The 20,900-nt window shown below is 55.7% G+C and overlaps 1 protein-coding gene across 4 annotated transcripts in view; it reads left to right on the top strand.

Moving 5' to 3' along the window:
- The window catches only part of SIPA1L3 (signal induced proliferation associated 1 like 3), a 238,095-nt gene extending 219,664 nt beyond the window's left edge, over positions 1–18,431 (top strand). For 3 of the 4 annotated variants that reach the window (XM_049621716.1, XM_049621717.1, XM_049621718.1), the window contains 6 exons: positions 5,373–5,538; positions 6,296–6,545; positions 8,839–8,982; positions 12,980–13,115; positions 14,787–14,868; positions 16,102–18,430. In XM_049621716.1, the coding sequence (XP_049477673.1) occupies positions 5,373–5,538; positions 6,296–6,545; positions 8,839–8,982; positions 12,980–13,115; positions 14,787–14,868; positions 16,102–16,245 (922 nt within the window). In that variant the 3' untranslated portion in view covers positions 16,246–18,430. Of the gene's footprint in view, positions 1–5,372; positions 5,539–6,295; positions 6,546–8,838; positions 8,983–12,979; positions 13,116–14,786; positions 14,869–16,101 lie in introns of all 4 variants that reach the window. The other variant, XM_049621719.1, reaches the window with a different exon arrangement.
- Positions 18,432–20,900: the final 2,469 nt, after the last annotated feature.

Genomic DNA, 20,900 nt, shown 5'->3' with positions numbered 1-20,900 from the left:
GGCTGACAGGCACTGGCGTCTATTGGTTGACGGCTGGCCTTCGGGCTCCTTCCTTCCTCGGATTTAGGTCCAGCTCAGCGCAGCCACCAAAGGAGCAGGGGAAAGCCTGTCCCCAACATCCACCCCCCACTCCTCCCACGGCAGGGCAGGCCGCCACTGCTTGCTCCTACAGGGCTCTCCCAGCCATCCTTCCAGGAATATCCTCCCTCCGCCTGAGGTGCAGACCTGCTGTGTGTCCTCGCCAGCCGTGCTGGCACAGCCCCCAGCTCAGACAGGCTGACAGCGGTGCTAATTAGCTTAATTAACTCGGCCCCGAGGGAGCCGCCCCAGTTGGAGGCCAGAGCCCAGAGTCAGCTGGGAGCAGGCCCAGCCAAGTCAGAGCCGTTGGTCGCCTTCCACCTCTGGCCCTTGTGTCACAGGAAAAAGGAGTTGCTGTTGTCTGGCTCCTTACTGCAGAGCCTTCTTTGTAAGTTGCCTTTCTTTTTCCTCCACTGCAAGTGGTTTAATTCCACGACACGGCAAAGTCCCAAGTTCAGGCAACATGGGCAAATTAGAGATTATGTCCGGTGCTGTAGGGCAGACATCGAGAGAAGGCACATCCTTCCTGGCGTTTTCTTCATTTGAACTTTGAAAGGTAAAACGTGCGCAGGATAAAAACCAAACTAGTACAAAAGGGTTTGCAACACAAAAGAAGCATCTCTCCCTTCTGTGGCGCCCAGCGGCCCAGCGCCCCTCCCCACATGCAGCCATAGCTCTGTTTCTGCTGCATCCTTCCTGGAATGTTCCAAACATGATGAAGCCCCTGTGATCGTGCGTGCTTCTTCCCCCACCCTCCTCTTCATTTGCCAGTATGGTTCCCCGTCTCTACCCTTCTGCCTTTTTCTCTTTCTTGCCCTTCTCTTACCTCGGTGACGGCTCCATGTTAGCACCAAAGAGGTGATCTCATTCTTTTGAATCATCAGAGAGCGGTCTGTTTTGTCCTCAGGGGTCATTAGGTTTTGACAATCACGGAGACCAGAGATCTTGAGAAAAAGGAAAAAGATCAGAATGCGCGAGCCCGGTTCGGTTGGCTTTGTTAACCTGGAACTGATACCACTTTAAATTATTGCTCAGAATTTGCAGTGTAGGAAATACGTTGGAAAATTCTTCCAGGAGGAAAAGGAATTAAGAGCACAAATGATCGATTTGACTCTCCAAACTGAATTCCGTCGTCCTTTTCCCCTTTAGACGCGTCGTGGCAGCACACAGACAGTGTCGGGCCGCGGGACCGGCTGCGGATGAGATGTGTGGCCGAGTTGAGGGTTGGGGGAGGCGGTGGTAGCAGGATGTCCTCTGGTGAGCCAGCCTTCCCCCGCGGAATCAGGAATGCCCCCAGGAGAGTCCTGGAGGTCCTGGGAGCTGGGAAGGAGATTTTGCAAATAAACACAAAGGAAACAGAGCAGGGAAGGAATACGTGTGTTCTTTGGCTTAACTTTTTAAGATATCTCTGTACTTTTTCCTCTTTCATAGAAGTCATTTAAGCTTGTTGTAAAAGGAAGGAAGAGGGGTGCCTGGTTGGCTCAGTCAGAGGAGTATGCGACTCTTGATCTTGGAGTTGTGAGTTCAAGCCCGACCATTGGATGTAGAGATTACTTAAATAATTTTTTTTTTTAAGAAAAGGAAGAGAGGGGGCACCTGGGGTGGCTCGGCCAATTAAGCGTCCAACTTTGGCTCGGGTCACCATCTCTCACTTCATGAGTTCGAACCCTGCGTCAGGCTCTGTGCTGACAGCTTGGAGCCTGCAGCCTGCTTCGGATCCTGTGTCTGCCCCTCCCCGACTCACACTCTGTCTCTTTGTCTCAAAAATAAATGAACAGAAAAAAGAAAAGGAAGAGAGGAAGGTTGGCAGGAAGGGGATAGGCAGGTGGGTTAGTGGGTTGGTTGGGAGGAAGGAAGGTTGGTTCTGTGTGATTCACACTGAACAGCTACTTCTGAGTGCTTGCAACATGGCAAGCCTTGTTCCCCACACAGAACAGGATGCAGATGGCTGCAGGTGAGGTGGGAGTGGGACCACAAGCACACAAGTGCCCACGACAAACTGCCAGGAGGTGAACAAGTGAAGCAGCACTCAGGATTGCGCGATCGAGCACATCTGGGCTGGGAGGGAGCGCCAGAGGGCTGAGTGGTCAGGGAGGCCTCTCTGAGGAGGCAACATTTGAGAAAAGCTGGATGGGTGAAAAGCTGCCATTCATGGGAAATGCCATTGAGGACACTCTGGGCAGACACAACAGCCAGTGCAAAGGCCCTGGGGCAGGAATGTGTCTGGCATGTTTAAGGAGCATTGGGAGGCCTGTGTGGGAGGAGATGAGGGCAGAGGCAGAGGAGGGCTTATCGTCAAGGATCTCATGGCTGTGGTGAGGCACATTCTTAGAAAGTGAATCCCCCAAGGGTACCCATCTTTTGGAGTTGAGAGTTTGGTAAATGTTAATGTATCAAACTAAGCTGTGTGTAAACTTAGTTACTGCTAAAAATGATTTCACACTATACATACCACTTCTTTATTTCTGTGCTGTATCTGAGAGAACCTCTTCCGGTGTCATGTGGATCAGGTCTGCCTCTCTTACTCTGTGGGGCCATCGTCCTTCTCTGGGAGGCTTCACCCTTCCCCTTCCTGAAGGACACCCTCCCAGAAGTAGAGCCCCTCGGGCCGAGAGTATGCATGTTTGAAAGTGTTCTGCAGGGGGGGTTGCATCTGTCCCGGAGGACGGCCTTGTAAACGGTGCCCCTTTTTGCCATAGACAAGCTGAGGTCCCAGCCGGCTCCCTCTCCAGGAGAGATGGGCACAGCACATGACATGCCCTGCGCTGAGTCCCACACATCACCCCCTTCCTTGCAGGGGATTCTGGAAAATGGCGAAACCCCTTTGGCATGGGGAGGGGTAAGCCCCCTTCCAGCTCCCATGGGAGGAACTCACTGAGGGCGTATACGCTTTCTGTGTCTCTTTTTTGGATCTAAAGCTTTTCATTTGCCCAGAGAGCAAGCACACTTCAGAGAACACCGTAATGGAGCCAGCATTACCCTAGACCTGGAATTCTAATTTGGGGAGGAATATGACCTGAGAAGAAAAAAAAACTCGCCACCCTATCTTCCTTCTTTTGTTAAAATCCCAAGGTGGCAGCTGAGAAAATGAGAAAGGAAATACAGACTTCAAAACCCTCAGGAGCCCTAGACATCTTATTTCTTCCTGGGTTCAAAGACTTTTTCTTCCCTGAGTTACAAAATGATAAAGTCCAGGTGTCACCTTTTTTTAAAATAGTTGTTAAAATGATTATTATTGCGATAGCCTGCGATTAATAAACAGAGACAGTTCAGAAGGGTATCAGATAAAGAGGGAAAGTCCCTTCTCCCCACCTCCTAAAAAGACGCCTACTTCCCAGAGGTAATTTACCATTGTTCATGATTTCTCCCAGAACTTTTTTTCTGCATTTAAAAGATTATTACTAAGCCAAACGCGATTATGTTCCACACACCGTTCATCCTTTACATGCCATGTCTGTGGTACAAACATGGCGGTCAAGTACAGTGGTAACGTCTGTAGGCCCTGCAGCCTGGTGGCCTCGGCTAGAATCCTGACTCCTCCACTCACAGGGGCTGTGTGACTTTGGACGCCTGTTGTGTAGTTACTCTAGTCCCTTTGTACCTCAGTCTCCCATCTGTAAAATGGGAGTAACAGTAATAGTGGCTCCCGGGGAGGCTGCTGTGCAGATTCAACGAGTTGTCGTGCATGGAGTCCTCAGGATGGTGGACAGGGCCCGGTACACAGTGAGGGGCTGTTAGCTGTCATTATTTCCCTCCTGGTGACACCTCTGGTCAGGGACCCAGTTTTCACCAGGAAAGTCAGACCTGAGCCCAAAGGCTGGGCCAGAGTCTGAGAGCTAGAGGAGGCCTCAGGGGAAGTCCCAGGAGTGGAGGACGAGGAGCCCCAGGGGAGCCAGAGGATGACGGCCTGTGGGGCCAGCAGAGGGGTCAGGGGAGCAGTGGAGGAGCGTGCGCAGCTCGGGGCCAGCCTCCGGTAAGCAGTTGGGAATGCTTCCCAAGCATTGGCTCTGTCGGGTGCCAGCCGGCACTTTCTAGCAATCCCCACAGTGCTGGGAGGTCAGCACGTTCTCCAGAGGATCGGAGAGGTGGTGTGATGTACCTGCAGCCTCTCAGCAAGAACGACTCAGACCCAGGCCTGTCCGCCTCTGGGGGCTCCTGCTTTTATTTTAGCCCCAGGCTGTGCCTCAGTGGCTTTTAGATGGCAGTGTTCTGGAAGGCAGCATGGGGTCAGCTTTGGGTGCTGAAGAAGAAGATGGTGATTTGAGTGACCCGGGCTCACAGACCAGCTTCTGGAACTGGGGGCCCAGTAGAAAAATGGGGATGGTGGCCATCAGGGGGCCCCAGGGCCCTGCCCCGGGTTCAGGTGCCTGATCTCTGGATCTTCCCAGCCACCCCATGATTCGTGAACTCTCTTAGCCCATACGATGGGTGAGGAAAACCAAAGTTAGGGACATCTGACGATGGACCCTGGGGGCCCCGGCCAGAGGTCTGCTCTCCGTGGCCCAGCACTACCCCCATGGGGACCTGGCTCCCAGGAGATTATCCCTCTGTGAGACGCCATGGGACCCCATCTCTCTTCTGCAGTTGGAAGCCCTGGTCTGGGCCACCCTCATCTCTCACCCCAACAGCTTGCAGGAACTTTCTCACTGTCTCCCTGTGAGGGTCACTTTTCCATCCAGCCACCAGAGTGATCCTTCTAAAACACAAATCAGGATCTCACACTCACCAGTTTGGAATCTTAGAGGCTCCCCAGATGTAGCCCCAGGTCTCCTCTGTGGCTCATTCCTGCAGTTCCTGCAGGATCTGTCCCGTCGCCTCCCAGACCTCCCCTCACACCACCCATCCCCTCCCTGTCCCCTCACTCAGGCCACCCCGCCTGTGGGCCCCTCCACTCCTCACTTACCAAGCTTGAACCCCTCGTAGCCCAGCACCTGCTGTTTCCTCTTCCTGGAGTGCTCTTCCACCCCGTGGGCTCCCTCCTGCTTCCCCCAGACTTCTGTCCATATATTCGTTGTCAGTCTCCCCGACTGGAGGTCAGCGCCATGTTCACTGCTATGTGAACAAGGCATGGCCCAGAGCGGGTTCCCAGAAGATAGAAACACTTGCAGGACGAGTGAATGGTGAGGATAAACGCTGCCCCCCCACCCCAGCTCACCTTCACCAGGTGACACGGAGAAGGCTGTGGCCCCTCACCTGGTGGCGGTGGCAGCCAGCCTTGGGTCAGGACCGCTTTGAGAAGCAGCTTGAACCCCCACCCCCCCAAGACCCCTCTGACCCCGATCCTGTCATTCTAGGCAGGTGGACACCAACACGAAAAACGTCTTCGGGCAGCCGCGGTTGAGGGCGTCCCTCCGAGACCTCCGCTCCCCACGAAAGAACTACAAATCCACCATCGAGGACGACCTGAAGAAACTCATCATCATGGACAACCTGGCGCCGGAGCAGGAGAGAGACGCGGGAGTATGTAGAGGCCGCCCCACACACGCACACACAGTCTGGCAGGCCAGGCGGTCATGGGAGGGTGAGGGAGGAAGACAGGGCCCCCTGCAGTCACTCTGCCCATGGCCTCCACCTGGGGCACTGCCGGTCCCGTCTGGGTGTATGTAGCTTCGCAGTCAGGGGTCAGGTCGTCACATTAGTCAGGGACCTAATCGCAATGTAAGCTTACAGCCTCGGTAGGCACGTGGGGCATTTCTTCCACACTAGGGTAGCTCATGTGACTGGGAAGGGATGCTCTTAACTGGCTCTCATGTCCTTCTCATGGAGCCCAGACCGGAAGCAGCCTCCACCCACCCACCCTGCACGGTCCAAGAGTGGAGGCGGGTTCCCAGGAAAGTCAGGCTCCCTTAGACACTGCTTCCCTTCACTCTTGTGCCCGCCTACTCCTGGTTGGCTGTGCTCTCCTGTGGGCCCAAGCTGGCCCCAGTCTCTCCAGGGCGCTGTCCCCAGCAGTCCCCACCGATGACTGGCGTTGCCTTCCCTGACCTTACCTGGAACGGGAGAGTGGCATTGGCCTCTTGAGGGCCAGAACCAAGTGGGGCGTGACTGGGGGAGGAGCTATCCCCAGGGGAAACTTGGGATTCTTTGAGCAGAAAGGGGCAAAAGCAGATGCCGGGTGGGTCAGAAACACAGCCATCCAAGACGGGAAGGTGCCTCCGAGGACAGTGACCGTGAGCCAGGCCACGACCGCGGCCCATGACCCACCCTGTCTCGACAGCAGTCCCCACAGAAGAGCCTGCAGCGGACGCTGTCAGATGAGAGTCTGTGCAGCGGGCGGCGGGAACCCAGCTTCGCCAACGCTGCCAGCCTGGAGCCGGGCCTGCCCAGCGATGTGCTCTTCAGCAGCACCTGCGCCTTCCCCTCCAGCACGCTGCCCGCCCGCCGCCAGCACCAGCACCCCCACCCCCCTGGCGGTGGCAGCCCCAGCACCGTCCCTGCGACCGGCAACGGCTTCCCAGAAAAGAAATGTGAGCCCGGGCCCCTGGGGCTGGCGGGGGAGTCTCCCTGGCGATGGGAAGCGGGGGAGGGGGGACAGTCAGCACTGGAGATCCTCAGTGTTGGTGTCATCCAGGGTAGGGAGGTGGGTGCATAGGAGTTTCAGTCGGGTACTGATGGTGTGGCACAGGGTGTCCCACAGAGCAGGGGATTGTTGGCCAGGCACCTGGGGGGTCACCTAGAAGTCTGGAGTGCCCCAAAATTGGAGTCATCTGAGACCAGAGAGAGGGTGTCAGCACCCCCTGCTGCAGCCTGGAGGGCCGTGAGGATCAGGACTTACAGTTGCTGCGCCCCCAGATCCTGTCCCAGCACCAAGCAGATGGCTTCGCAAGTGTTTATTTACTTACCTGATTCCCCCCAAGTCTGCCAGCTCTTGGAGGGAGGGGGTGTAGGGATATGACTCATCCATCCTTTGACTCATCCAGCGACTGCTTACTGAGCATCCCCCACGAGGGGGGCACCGTGCACATGGCCCCCATTAGAACTGGTGCACCATTTCGGGCTGGCCCTGCCTTTGGTCCACCCTGCAATCCCTCATTCACAACCCCAAACACTCTACAACTGAGAGGTCATGCAGAAGTTTGGGCCAAGCTCACTGAGCAGCAAAACCCAACCCAGACGGACATGAGGCTATGTATTTGTTGTTCTTCTTTACCCCATCTGGTGTGAGTGACCGTGAACTTCACTGCAGAACACTGTTGTGTTGGATACGGGGTGCTGCCCAGCCGTTCTGGGTGTGGTATGTTATAGCACCTGCACAGCTTTCTCCGATTCAAACAGATCTTGACTTCGGAGATGTGTCCCCAGGGGTTTTGGCCGAGGGCTGTGTCCTGTATTATTGGGATGGAGCCTCCCAAAGCCTCCTCTCACTCAGTCCCCATCTCAGCTCGAGGCGAATCTACCCCTCACTGCATTAAACTGAGACTCAGATTAATACGTGGAAAACGCTTAGCACGATCCCTGATATGCGGGAAAAGCAGTAGCTATTTATTATTTTGTTAGCATTCTACCGTCTGGAGCAAGCATTTTAATCCATCACGAGTCAGGCTTGTACCTCCGGACTGCAGAGCAGGGCTAGAACGGAGTATTAACAGGGACCTTCTAAACCCCAAACCCTCATGGGGTTGGGCTTAGAGCAGGGTCAGTGTCAGGCCACGCAGTCCAAAGGCAAGTGTCACTACCAGGCAGTGTGAATGCGGGCGAGACGTCTCGCTCTGAGCACAACTCAGGGCCGTAACAGCACCTCCCTCCTGGCCAGTTGGAGGTGAGGCTGGGAGATGATCCCCATGACACAACCCGGCATGGTGCTCAGCAGGAGGACATGTGGTCAGTCAGGCCTGGCCTTTCCTGCCTGAGTCACCTCCTGACCTCTCGGTGCCTCACAGCCGTCCTCTGTCCCCTCCCCTTTGGCAGCTGTGAGGCATCAGCAGGCCGAGGCCCAGGGCCTACAGCTGGCACGTGGGACTCAGCCGATGGCTGCGGCAAATGCGGCCGCTGGTGCTGTCACTCCCAGGGGCCTCTTTCTCTGCCTGGCCTGTCACATGAGGACCCAGCAGCTCTCCCCACGGTGACCCTGCCATAACCAGACACTGTCCGCGCACTAACGACCTGGATTTATGTCTGCGGGCTGGCACTGCGTCCTCCGCTCCACACCTCCAGAAGCAGACTTCTGGCCTGTCCCCTGCCGTCCCATCTCAGGGCCAGCTTCCGAATCCTGAAGCTCCCCCTGCACCCTGGCTCACACTCACATCCCCTCTTCAGGAAGTACTTTTGCAAGTACAAAATAGATCCAGGGGCTGCCGCTTGTTCCCCTGCCCCCACAGCCTCACCTGTCCTGTCCACTCTCCTCTCCCTCCTGGACCACGGCAGCCTCCTCACTGTCTCCCCGCCCCCACACGGTCCGTCTTCTACACACAGCCAGAGAGAGCCCGTGAACACCTCTGTTGGGTCACATCCCTCCCTGCACAGAGCCACCTGAGTGGCTCTGTGTCACTCAGCAAAAGACAAAGTCCTGACCCACGAGGCCCCACAGTCCAGCCCCATCACCTCTGATTTCACCTCCTGCTACTTTGTTCCTCTCTCTCTGTCCCCACCTTCGTAAACACCTGATACTCCCACCCCTTTTCCTGCTGGCATGTGTCATCTTCTAATAATTGTATTAATCGTTTGTGCTGTAACAATTCTGTAATGTTACACACTATAGAAAGTTTGTTTCCTTCACGTTGTCATTCTCCCCCATCTCCCGTCTCCGCTCTTCCTACCCAGCCACCATCTCAGCCTCGGAGCTCTCGCTGGCCGATGGGCGGGACCGGCCACTGCGGCGCCTTGACCCCGGGATGATGCCACTGCCTGACACGGCCTCTGGCCTTGAGTGGTCCAGCCTGGTAAATGCAGCCAAGGCATACGAAGGTAGGCGCCTTCTGCCCAACCTGTCCTGGTCCCTACCGACCCCCTGCTGTGTTCTAGAAGGATCAGTGGAGGGCCTTGGGGCTTTGAAGTGGGACACGCTCAGGATCCAGAATTAGGGGGAGCAGGGTTCACATCCTGCCCTGTCACTTATTCACTGTGCAGTCCTGGGCAAGTGTCTTTGTCTCTCTGATCCCATTACCTCATCTACGAAGCAGGAATGTGACCTGTGCCCACTGCCCAGGGCTACGGTGAAGATTACAGGAAACTGTGTGTAAAACATGTCAGGCACAGAACAAGCCCTCAAAAGACAGTGCCTTATGTTATATCACCGGGCAGACTTACAATAACCCAAATTGCATTTAGATTTGCTTTGGCTGCAGGTGGCAGAAAACCCAAGTTTTCTTGACTTAAATAGGCAAGTTAACAATGACTTAAATAGACAAGGTTTTTATGCAGGTTAAAAGTCCTGAGGTGGGTGGTGTGGGCCTGGTGTGGCACTTCCACAAATTCATTAGGGTGCAGGCTCCTCAAACCCTCTGCTCTGCCATCTCCAGGGAGCCTTACCCTCATGGTCCAAAATAGCTGCCAGAGCTCTGGCCATCATGTCCAGCTCCAACCAGCAGGGGAGAGACATCCCCTCCATTTAGGGATGTGTCTCTAAGCCTGGCGCTCCCCCTGCACTTACTTCCCAATGGCCAGAATATCACACACAGCCCCACCTAATAGCTTCAGGGCAGGCTGGGAAATGAGGCCTTATGCCCAACTAAAATTTGGGATTCGTTATTATGGAAAAAGGGAAAACAGGTGACAAGGGACAGCTAACAATCTCTGCCATTTCTTTCCCACGTGGCTTGGGCGAGCAGCTTTATCTTTCTAAGAGTCAACTGTAAAATGGGACTTCTGGTGATCCCTAACACACATGAACATGTTCTTCTGGCTCATTTTTTTCAGTATTTTTCAGACTATAGCTTTGCTGTCCTTCCTCCAGGAGGCTCTCCCTGATATCCCTTAGTCTGGATTAGGCACCTGCTCTGGGCTCCCACAGCCCTGACCCCTCTGCCTGTGCCTCCTCCCTCCCAACCCTGACCTCAGGGCCTCCGCTGTCTAATGAAGGGTCTGTGTCCCCACTGGACTCTGAGGGCAGGACCTGGGGCCAGCTCGGTCACTATTGGCTTCCCAGCATGGGTCTGGCTCAGCGCAGGATGCCTTAAACCAGACCCATATGGTACATGACCTTCATATTTCCATGTTTGGGCTAGTCCACATCTGGCAGGTGGCCCTGGAGGAAGCTTCCCTCCTACCGTGCAGTCTCTCCCTGGGGGAGAGGCAGTCAGGCCTCTGTTTATGGGTAAAGTGGCACAGGAGAGCAGTCAGGGAAGACGGGAAGACCAGGCCAGGCCTCTGAATCACCGGGAGGGGAGTGGCTGCCAGCAGGGGCCCAGTGCTGCAGGCAAATTTGACCCTTCAGAGGCCTGACGCTCTCAGTGGGGGACAGGGTTGCTCCATGTGGCGTTTCCAGGAGGAGGTGACCGTGGGCCACCATGACATTACAGAGCGTCTCTAGGGAGCCAGCACTTTATCACAGACATCACTTCTATTCTCTAGTGTGAGGGATGTGTTAGGATTCCGGGTTACAGATGAGGAAACTGAGTCTCAGCCACCAGAGTCACCTACCTGGCCAAGGGCACACAGGGCAAGGATTTAAGCCCGGACCTGAACATTTCCAGAAAGATGGGCATGGTTTCTTTTATAGAAAAGGAAACTGAGATGGCTCTTACACTTTTAAAAATACACTCAAGCTCTCTCCTAATAAAATAGATGGCAAGTCACAACTCACTGAGCTACGCGTCCTCACCAGTCAGAACTGCAGAGATGGAGTTCGAGAGCACTTGCTTGCGGGGGAGGGGAAAGGGGCCCCTCGCACGTGGCAGGTTCAGTGTAAGGTGGGTGCGAGCCCAGTACCTGCTGCCAGAGTGAAAATGCACGTGCTCTTTATCCCCACAAATCTCGGGGGTCTTGGCATGGGGAGGCCTTTCCTCTAAGCGTGACCCAGTTGACCGTCGTCCCGTGGTGCCTCCAGCCCGGCACAGACTTCATGCTCACCCACTCTCTGAACAGCTGTGGTGGGAAAGCAGGGATAGTTTGGGGGACAAAAAGGGAACTGCATATATTATACTGGTTCATTTATTGATTCCACAAACCAGACGCTGCTGGCCCCAAAAGTTTCATGTGCCCCGCCCCCGCCACCACCACCACAAGTCACGGGTAGTGTCGGGCTGAACATTACTTGGGTCCAGGACTTTGGGAGGGAGGGGCACAGATGGGGCCCAGCAGAGGATGTGAAAAGTGAAGGCACGGCGGTCTCCTGAGGGAGGTAAGGGCAGGCGTGGTTTAAAGGCAACGCACAGCCCACTGCCTGGGTTTGAGCCCCAGCTTCGCTGCTGCTGAGCACGGTGGCGACCGGTCCGCCTCTGCCGCCTCAGTCTGCTCATCTGTAAATAAAGTCGGATGATATTCCTACTGCAAAGTGGTTGTTAGCGTTAATGAATTTACGTAGGCTCACGGCACTTGTGTCATCATGGGGCGCCTGGGTGGCTCAAGTCAGTTAAGCGTCTAACTTCAGCTTAGGTCATGATCTCACAGTTCACGAGTTCAAGCCCTGCGTTGGGCTCTGTGCTGACAGCTCAGAGCCTGGAGCCTGCTTCAGAATCTGCATCTCCCTCTCTCTCTCTGCCCTTCCCCCATTCACGCTCTGTCTCTCTCTCTCAAAAATAAAACATTTAAAAAATTGTTTTAAAAAAATGAGTGGCACCATTTATAGCACCTGCATATTCCTGAGGGCATTTGGGTTTTCAACCCCAGACTCAGGGTCCAGGAAGAGAACCTAAGGGCCTTTATCAGCTGTCTTCTCCAAGTCTCCACAGGGGCCCCAGGGGATCTCACAGCTGCCTGTGGGGGGGAGGGGGGCCTCATTCCCTGGGTTTCCTGAGCAGTGGGCTCTTTTTTTGATGGGGTGCAAGGGGAGTGTGGGGGCCATGTCCCAGGAGGAATGCAGGGAGAGGTGCCAGGGCCACCTCCTCTCCACCCCGTCCCCCCGCCCCCAAGGTCCAGGCATCCTAGGGCCAGGATCACTGGTTCTGTGGGAAGCAGCTGAGAAGCTCCAAGCCTCTCCCTGGAGACCCAGATGCCAGCAGATGTGTGGAAGGCAGAGCTGTCCAGACACTGGTTCCCAGCTGTGGGCTTATGAGAGGGGCTGGGGCAGCCAAAGCCCCCTCCCCAGTGGCCACTCCATTTACCCCCAAGATCAAGCCCTGCATTGAGCTTTGAGCTGACAGCTTGGAGCCTGCTTGGGATTCTCTCTCTCCCTCTCTGCCTCTCTCCCACTCACTCCCACACTCTCTTTCTCTCTCTCTCTCAGATAAATAAACCTAAAAAAAATAAAAATGCAGGTGCTCAGGTTGGGACCTGGGAATCAGAGCTTTAACAGCCATGTGATTTCTTTTCTCTCCTCGGTATACATGGTATTCTGTCTTCTCTTTCTGCTTTTGAAATTTCACAGAGCTTCTCAAAACTACAGTGCAAATGAATCCCCGTGTACTTCTCACCCAACTTCAACCCCATCCTCTTTTGGCCACTTTTTTCATACCATTTGTTTGTTGATGAAACCAGGTCATTTATGCTGAATTTGGGTGGTTACTCTGTCACGCTGCCATTTAACTTGTTTCTGTCCCTTGCATTTTGTATAAACTGGTCACTAGTCTACAGGCTTGCTCAGCATCAGGATGAGATTTTGTTGTTAGTGTCAATTTGGTTTGGTTTTTTTGGTTGGAGCCCATCCTAAGTGCGTGATCTAACAAAAGTGATTGGGAGTGTCACGGAGGTCTGGGTGGGAGGTGTGCTGGGAAAGGTGGTTGGTCGGTGGGGCGGGGGAGCAGAGGGAGGAGGCACTGGAAGCCCTGCTGACTCCTCTCCCCTCTCCCCTGTCTCTGCCCGGCAGTGCAAAGAGCTGTCTCACTCTTTTCCCTCAACGACCCAGCTCTGAGCCCGGAGGTCCCACCTGCACACAGTCCTGTCCACAGCCACCTGAGCCTGGAGAGGGGGCCCCCAACCCCCAGGACCACCCCTACCATGAGGTGAGGTTTCCCTGGGAACACCTGGTGGCCCAGCAACTCGGATCCCTGAGGGTGGCCGGCCTGCCCCGTGAAGGAGGGGGACACCAGGCGGATGAGAGACAGCAGCTGCTTGCCCATCCCCCACGCCCCCTCAGCACAGCCAGGGGGGCGTCTCCCCTGAGGGACTTGGGAGTAACCCACACACCGGAACCCAGAGGTGACCTTGTCCGGGTTAGCCTGGTCCTCGTGGGTGGAGACAACACAGCGTCATCCATATGGTCAGTCGACCTCCAACTTCAAAAAACCTCTAAGTGGTGCCCCCCACTGCATCCTCACCCGCCCCGGTCCCTTCCTCCCTGCCTTTGATCCCCCCCCCCCGCCCCCCCGTCTGCCCCTGGGTCTCCTCTGCACGTTCCAGAATTCTGAGGATGGCCACCTGATAGTTACTGTTCGCCTCTCCCCTGGCACGGCCCGCTGGGCCAGCTGTGGAAGCGCTGACGGAGGCCCTACCCGCGTGAGGCTTCCCGGGGAGAGAAGAGGACATGGGTCATCGCACATTTAGTGCAACAGACTTGACCGCACTAGGTTGGCAAAAAATACAAGGCAGGCTCACACCAGAGGTGCGCTGTACTTTATGGGCAAATTAAGTAATTTTCGAGGGAAATTTTGACTCTCCTGGGTTTTGGTGTTTTGTTTTTGTTTTTGACTCTTCTTCACACCCCTCTTTTCACTGGCTTTAGAACTCAACCTCCACCAGAGATGTGGCCCGACTGTAATCACAGGAACTCGGCACTTACAAATGTGCCAATACAGTGAGGGCAGGAACAGGCTGGGTGTGGAAAGGGCAGGACTGTGGGCTCTGGGTGAGCTCCTGAATTCCCTCCGCCCCTGAGCTGACCCTCTCCCACCTGCCCTGCAGCTGCAGGCCCCAGGAGCCAAGACTGTGGTGGAAAGAAAGGGCAGGAGGACTCAGTGTCTCTCCTCTCCGCTGCGGCAGCACACCCTGCCCCGCCCCCCACAGTGCCTAGTGGAGCCCCCACAGGGAGGGGCTGCCCCTCTCCTCCTCAGGGGCCGGGCAGGCCAGGGCTGGGTTCCAGGGTGCAGGGTCCCCTTCTGCCCAGCGGGTAATGACGAGGTGACCTCCCAGATTACACTGGGCGCGGAGCTCTGTTAGATTGAGACTGTGCACAGCGCAGGGCAGGCTCTCTGTCACGGGGGCGCCGTCATCGTCTTTGTCAGTGTCCTCCATTCCCGTCCCCGAGGGCAGGCCCCCATGTTCAGTGTCCCGTGGCAGACACCGTGCCCAGGTCTGCGAGGTGCTCAGTGGATGTGTCTGTGAGGTGGGTTCTGGTCTTGCTCTGTGTGAGGCGCTCACACCTAAAGCACACGCGTGGTTCAGGCCCCGCGGGGGAGGCACACGTCAGGGCGGGCACATGCACAGCCATCCACAGGCTGCCACAGCCCTCCGTCCACATCCACAGATGTACTGTCTTTGGGTAAAGCGCAGCAGGGAGGAAGGCTGGCTCCTTTCTAGCTTCCCCCAGAGCCTCCCTCCAGGCATCCCTCAGGACCCCAGCAAGGAAAGGACTCTCCAGAACTTCGGGGACAGGAGTGTCCCGTACCCCCTGTTCTCCGGAGCCCTCCCTGGGGGCCGGTGGGCCTTGGGTCTCACCCTGCCCCTTGTCTTTCCAGCGAGGAGCCTCCCCTGGATCTGACAGGCAAGGTGTACCAGCTGGAGGTGATGCTGAAGCAGCTGCACACCGACCTCCAGAAGGTAAGGCCGCCAGGCGGCCAGCCCTCGTGGCGCATCCCCCCGTTCCGCCCCCCAGACACTCGGGTGTGGGGCGTGGGCAGCGAGGCTGCGGCACCTGTCCCCACCCGACCCCTTCCACGCTGGGAGAGACCACCCAGCTTTGAGTGTCGTCCTGAGTAAAGAGTAGAAGGTGACCGTGCCAAAGGCTGGGAAACACATGGAGGAAACCTGCCTACAGTCTCGGAGGAAGAACACATTGGCCCCAGCCTTTTTGGGGGGCAGGGGGATGATATTTATCAAACAATGTAACTGTCTGCCTTGTTGATCTAGCAGTTCCACTTGTGGGAGTTTGTCCAGCAGAATTTCAAGCATAGGTACAGAGATCCATGAGCAAGGATGCTCATTGCTGCTCTGTTTGCAATAAAAAAAATTGGAGCCGGTGCAGCTGTCCCTCCACGGGAGAACGGTTATATAAAGGACAGGACACCCATGCAGTGGAATATTCTGCAGCCAATCAAAATAATAGCAGGAATCTGTGTATTTACTCACATACAAAAGAAGTCCAGTAACTTAAGTAAAAACTGAGCAAGCTACAGAACTATTTCCTAGAACATTGTCATACTTTAAAAAAAAAAAAAAATTAACATCCACAGGGCAGAGGGTTATCTAGAAGGCAGCGTTCCAAATTGTTCATTATACGTACCTCCAGGGTGTAGAAGAATGAGGAGAGGAATAAGGGCAGAGAACTTCCACTTGTTGCTTTATATACTTTTGGGCAAAAAACCAAAAAGGTGGCAGAGTGTAATGTGGAAGCCTCAAGCACAGGAATCATAGGGGCCCAGGTTCAAATCCGACCCCACCATCTAATACTGCCTGAGCTTGGACAAGTCAGCGGCCTTCAGATGTGATGTGTCCTGGAAGGGCGTCTCTGAAAGGCCAAGGGAGCCTGTATGGCGGGCAGCCTGCGCCCGCACCCCAAGCTCCCCACTTTCCGTTAGGAGAGGCTGGGTTTCCTCTCTCAGGAAACTGAGGCTAACAGTCCCCGAGTCCTTAGATGGCCATGAGGGTAAAACGGGGTGGTGGTAACTACAGTGAGGTCTGTTGGAAGAGTTGAGGAAATGGGTCCAGAGAGATGAGGCAGTCTGCCCACGGTTACGAAGCCGCTGAGAAGCAGAGGTGGGGCTTGAACCCCTGGCCGCCTGGCTCAGGAGGCCTCGTCTGTGCCCACCCGCTGACGCTGGCCCCACTCCACAGGAGAAGCAGGACAAGGCCGTGCTGCAGTCGGAGGTGGCCAGCTTACGCCAGAACAACCAGCGCCTGCAGGAGGAGTCACAGGCCGCCAGCGAGCAGCTGCGCAAGTTCGCGGAGATCTTCTGCAGGGAGAAGAAGGAGCTCTGAGGCGGCGAGCCGCCCCCACCCCTGCCCGGGCCAGCCGCGGGCTCCCGCTCTCCTGTCTCCCTTGGCTCGCTCCCAGTTGCGGGTATGACCACGATAACCCAGCCAGGGCCCCACCGCCCTCCTCGTGGACACGGAAACCCTGGATGGCCGCAGGCCCCGCCCCGGGCTGTGAGCTGTGGTCTGCTCAAGGTCCTCCTGCCCCACAAGATGACATGGTCTCAGGCCTCCCTCTGAACTGCCCATCTCTGGTCCCTGGGGACTGGACCGTGCCCACGCCGCACCCAGGAGGCCCATCTAGCCTCTTCCTAGGACCAAGCCATCAGAAGCTGTAGGAAGGGGAGAGGGAGGGCAGGTGTGTGTCTCCAAACCCCGCAGCTCCAGGAGTCCACAAACCAGGTTTCTTCACCACGTGCAACAGAGTTTGGGCTTGTGGGGCCAAGCCCCCTGCATGAAAAACCAGTGTGAAACTGGCCCGTGCTTCCCCTCGGCCCCAGAGAGATGAAGGCCTGTGTGGAAACTGGCCAGGGGTCTCAGTCCCAGTGCACTAGCTCCAAATGGCACGGACAGTATCCCCTCCCAACCTCGCTCTTCCAAAAAGCAGCCAGGAGCACTTTGTTAGAGTTTCACTTCTTTCTTGGGACCCTGGATGGAGAGAGGACACCCCCAGCATCCAAAGTCAACTTCTTTGAGGGGAAACTCTATTTGCACACTCGGGACTGTTTATACCGTCTTTTTTCTATCCGCCCCTCGACCGCCAAAGGCCACAGCGCCCAGGCCATGCCACCTTCCAGCTACTGCCCTGGCCCCAGGCAGCGAAGCCCTGTCTCTCCTCCCCAGGCCCCGCCAGCTCCGACCGCACAGCCAGGGCCTCTTCCGGGCACCAGGAGGGGCTCCACGCAGCCCTCCAGTCAGGGCTGGAGAGAAAACAGCCTGCAACTCCTCTCTGGTTCTGTTTTCCCTTCGCAAGCGGACGCCCGGACACCCTCACTGTGCTTCCCGGGGAGTGCTTTGCTGTGTGAACCCCCCCATGAGACGCTGGTTCTCTAAAGGCAATAAGGGGCAGCTTGCCAGGCAGCCGAGCCAGAGTGGTACTACGCTGTTCACCCAGGAAACAGAGTTTCTTTTTTTCCTTTAAAAACAAAAAAATATATATATATATATATATTTATTTTTTCATGTAGAGTTGCGCCAGAACAAGTCTGTATGGCCACAATCTGTGGATTCCCCCAACCTCAAGCTGAGGATCAAGGTGTGTCCCCCGTGGACTGGGACTCAGTGGGAGGACTCAGAGGGATAAAGTCAGGGTGGGCAGGTGGGTGGCCTTTCCCATTTTGGGAGGCCCCAGGCAGGGGGAGCTGGCCCGGCTCCGAGCAGCACCCTCTGGGCTGGAAGCCAGCAGCAGGTCGTCCAGCCTTTGTCCAGAGACACCCCGCCCCCTGCCTTCTCTTTGAGGCCAGAAACCTCAGGGCAGGGGGCTCCGGAACTGCACAGGACACAGAGAGGTGCCGGGCTGGACAGGGAGGTGCCACACTGGGCCGGCCGGCTGGGGCAAGAGAAAAGGGCGCTCCTGTCTCCCTGTGATCAACCTCTGACCCCAGCCACACCGCAGTCCCTCGAGAAGCCCTCAGCTGCCATCTCCTTTCCCTCACCTGTGGTGTGAGATGAGGGCTTCAAGGTGGGACCTGCTTGGTCCTCAGTCCTGGCCAACTACTGTGATATCTCTGCCCCTCTTCCCCACCCCTTTTTGGAAGGGTTCTCCGGGACCTCCCCACCGCCTTTTCCTCAGACCCTAACCTGGAGGCTGCCCCCCCTCTTTTTTTTTAAGTTCTCCTCATCTCTTCAGATCATTTGAATCATTTTGGGGACCTAATCATGTACATTGACAAGTGTAAATTATGATTTTTGGTTTTGTTTTCTGTTATTTTTTAAGGATCTCTGCAAAACAAATCTATTTAATTTGAGGTTAGTGTTCAATCTGAAGGCTTGAAGATAGCAGGGGTTTTTTTTCATATGCTGATTTCATTTGGATTTTTTATTCTTTTTTTTTTTTTTTTTTTTTTTTTTTTTCCTATCCCTGTCTTGAGATTTTTCTGGCATGTTTCTGGAGGTTTCAAAGGAAATAAATGTTTCATAGAAATGGCTTGTGTGTTCACTAGCTGGGCAGCTGCCTGGAGTCACTGATGGGAGGGTGTGGTCCAGCGTCAGCTTCCTTCCCCATCCCCCTGGTCCCAAACGCCATCTCTCTCCCTCTCTCTCTCTCTGTCTCTCTCTCCCTCTGTCTCTCCCTTTGTCTCTCTGTCTCTGTCTCTCTCTCTCTCACGCACAAACACACACGCACACACACACCCTTCCCTAAGAACCAGCCTTGAAACCCAAATGACAGGAATCCAACACTGAGAATGTAAAAAGTCCTTAAGTTAAAAAGGGAGCTTCTACTGAAGAAGTCATATACTGGAGGCCAGAAAGCCAGACCTAGCCCACGGAGTTGCGCTGGTTTTAGATTTAGTGGTCAAACTTTTAAAAATCTGGAGGTTGGCCATAAAGCCGGATTTCCAGCTTGGTAAATCTGCCCTTTGAAAGCGAACTCAGAAAGAACCAAGGGGCCCCTGTCTCCTTTGGCTGCGGTCTCCCCAGGCCACACCCTCCCGGTGCTGGCTTATTTGCATGTCCCCGCCCCCATCGGTGGGAGTAGGCCTCCCGCTGCCAGTCAACTGGTTGGTGGTTTCGGGTGCAAATCAGCCCCTGCTTCCAGGCCCAGGGGAGCACAGTGAGGTGGGGGTGTCCCATGACCTCACCCCTGGGTCAGGCCTCCCTCTAGGGGCTCTCCTAGCTGGGGAGAGGCCTTAAACTCCTGTCCTGGATCTGCATCTGCCCTGGTGAAACACTTGCGGTTTGACCTGGGGATCAGGGTCCAACCGATTTTCTGAATCTCAGAATTCCACGTGAAAATCCAAGGTCTGGACTCTTGTGGGAAGTCCGGATCTGAGAAGCGGCCCAGCCTCTCGACAGGGCTGGCCAGGTGGCTAGATCTTCCTGACCCACCTCACCTACTTACCTGTCATGGAGTGTTCCATCTCTGAGCTAAAACCTGATGCTCCTCTGACTCAGCCTCTCCCCCCCCCCCCCCCCCCCCCCCAAAAAAAACATCTTTTTCCAAAACGGGTATATATCCTTTTTCCAGAGGAGGTGGACCAGCTATTTCCACATCTAAAAATTCTAGAGTGTTCCAGACACTCTCACAGTCTCCGCCCTTCTTGAGGCCCCATCTCCTCCCCATTCGGCCCTCCCCCAACCGGCATGGGAACCATGGAACAAGCTGTTCTCACATTCTCTCCTGGAGCCTGTGACACACACCAACGTCCAACGCCCCGCAACTCGCACCCACACTGTGCCCTGCTGGTCCCTTCCCCATCTTGATCTTGCCCCAGTTTCCAACTTCCTCGGCCATCCCACGAGTGCCCTCTCGCACCCTCCTCCCCATCTCTCTCCCTCCCATCACCCCTGGCTCTCTTCCCCAGCCAACCTCTGAATCCTTTATACCTTTGGCTCTCTCCCCGTTTCTCTATTGTCCCCCCAAATTCTTTGTCCTTATCTCCCACGAAGTCTCATCTCTGTGTCATTGTCCTGAGACTTGGCCTGTCCCTGGATCCTGACTGTATCTCTCTAACCCCAAATGTGCCTCCCTCTTATTCTTTGGCCTCTCTCCTAATTTATGTGCCCTGGTTCTCTACTTCCCCTCACCGAATCTCTCCCGCTTCCCTAAATCACCGGCTCCTTCCTCCTTCTGTCTCTCCCTGATGTCTCCCTCTCCCACTGAATCTCCATCTCTCTTCTGTTCTCCCCCCTCCCGTCACTCCTGTGGCTCACTCATCTACCTCTCTCTCCAGATCTATTTCTTCCCTCTCCTGCTCTTTTTCTGATTCTCTATAAATGTGTGGCTCTGTGTCTCTCTCCTGATCTTTCAGTGTCCTGGTTCTCTCCTCATCCCACCTCGCCCAAATCTGCCTCCCGCCCAACCTCGTGTGCGTGTCATTCTCTCCTTGGTCCTTTCCCCTCCGCTCTTTGCCCCACATCCGGATGGGGGGCCCCAGGTGAGGCGCTCTGGGGACCCAGAGGAGGTGCTCTAGGCACCCCCACCGCCTACCATAGCCCGGGAGGGGCGGCCTCTTCATCTTTCCATCCCTTCCCCCAGGCCCCAGCTCCCGCCTCCCCCCTCACTGCTGCTCACTGCAGCTGCAGCAGTCCGTTGCCAGGGCAACCACAGCTGGCTGGGCGGGAGCCCCCTCCACCCCATCCCCCCTCTCCTTTCCCGGCGAGGCTGGGAGGAGCTGGGACAAAGCCAGAGAAAGGCGGGGTGCAGGGGGGAGATGGAGGGAGATGGAGGTCGGCCGGCTCCAGCTGTTAACCTTGGTCAAGTCTCCCCCTAGGAGGCCCCCATCTCCCCTTCTTGGTGGTGCCCCAGTCCAGCCTGGAGAACGAGGCAGTCGTGGGCAGAGGGGTCAGGCCCAGTTTAATACACAGAACAAGTTAATTCACAGCAGAGGCAGGCAATAAAGGAGACTCGTTTACAAGGGAGGGGGCATGCCTGGATTGGGGGAGACCCCCCCAAACCCACCACCTCCCCCCACTTGCAGTCTCAATTTCCCTTTTTTTTT

Source organism: Panthera uncia, assembly GCF_023721935.1.
Source record: "Panthera uncia isolate 11264 chromosome E2 unlocalized genomic scaffold, Puncia_PCG_1.0 HiC_scaffold_19, whole genome shotgun sequence".
NCBI classification, from domain to species: Eukaryota; Metazoa; Chordata; class Mammalia; order Carnivora; family Felidae; genus Panthera; species Panthera uncia.
This window is presented reverse-complemented; position numbering and strand designations above follow the sequence as displayed.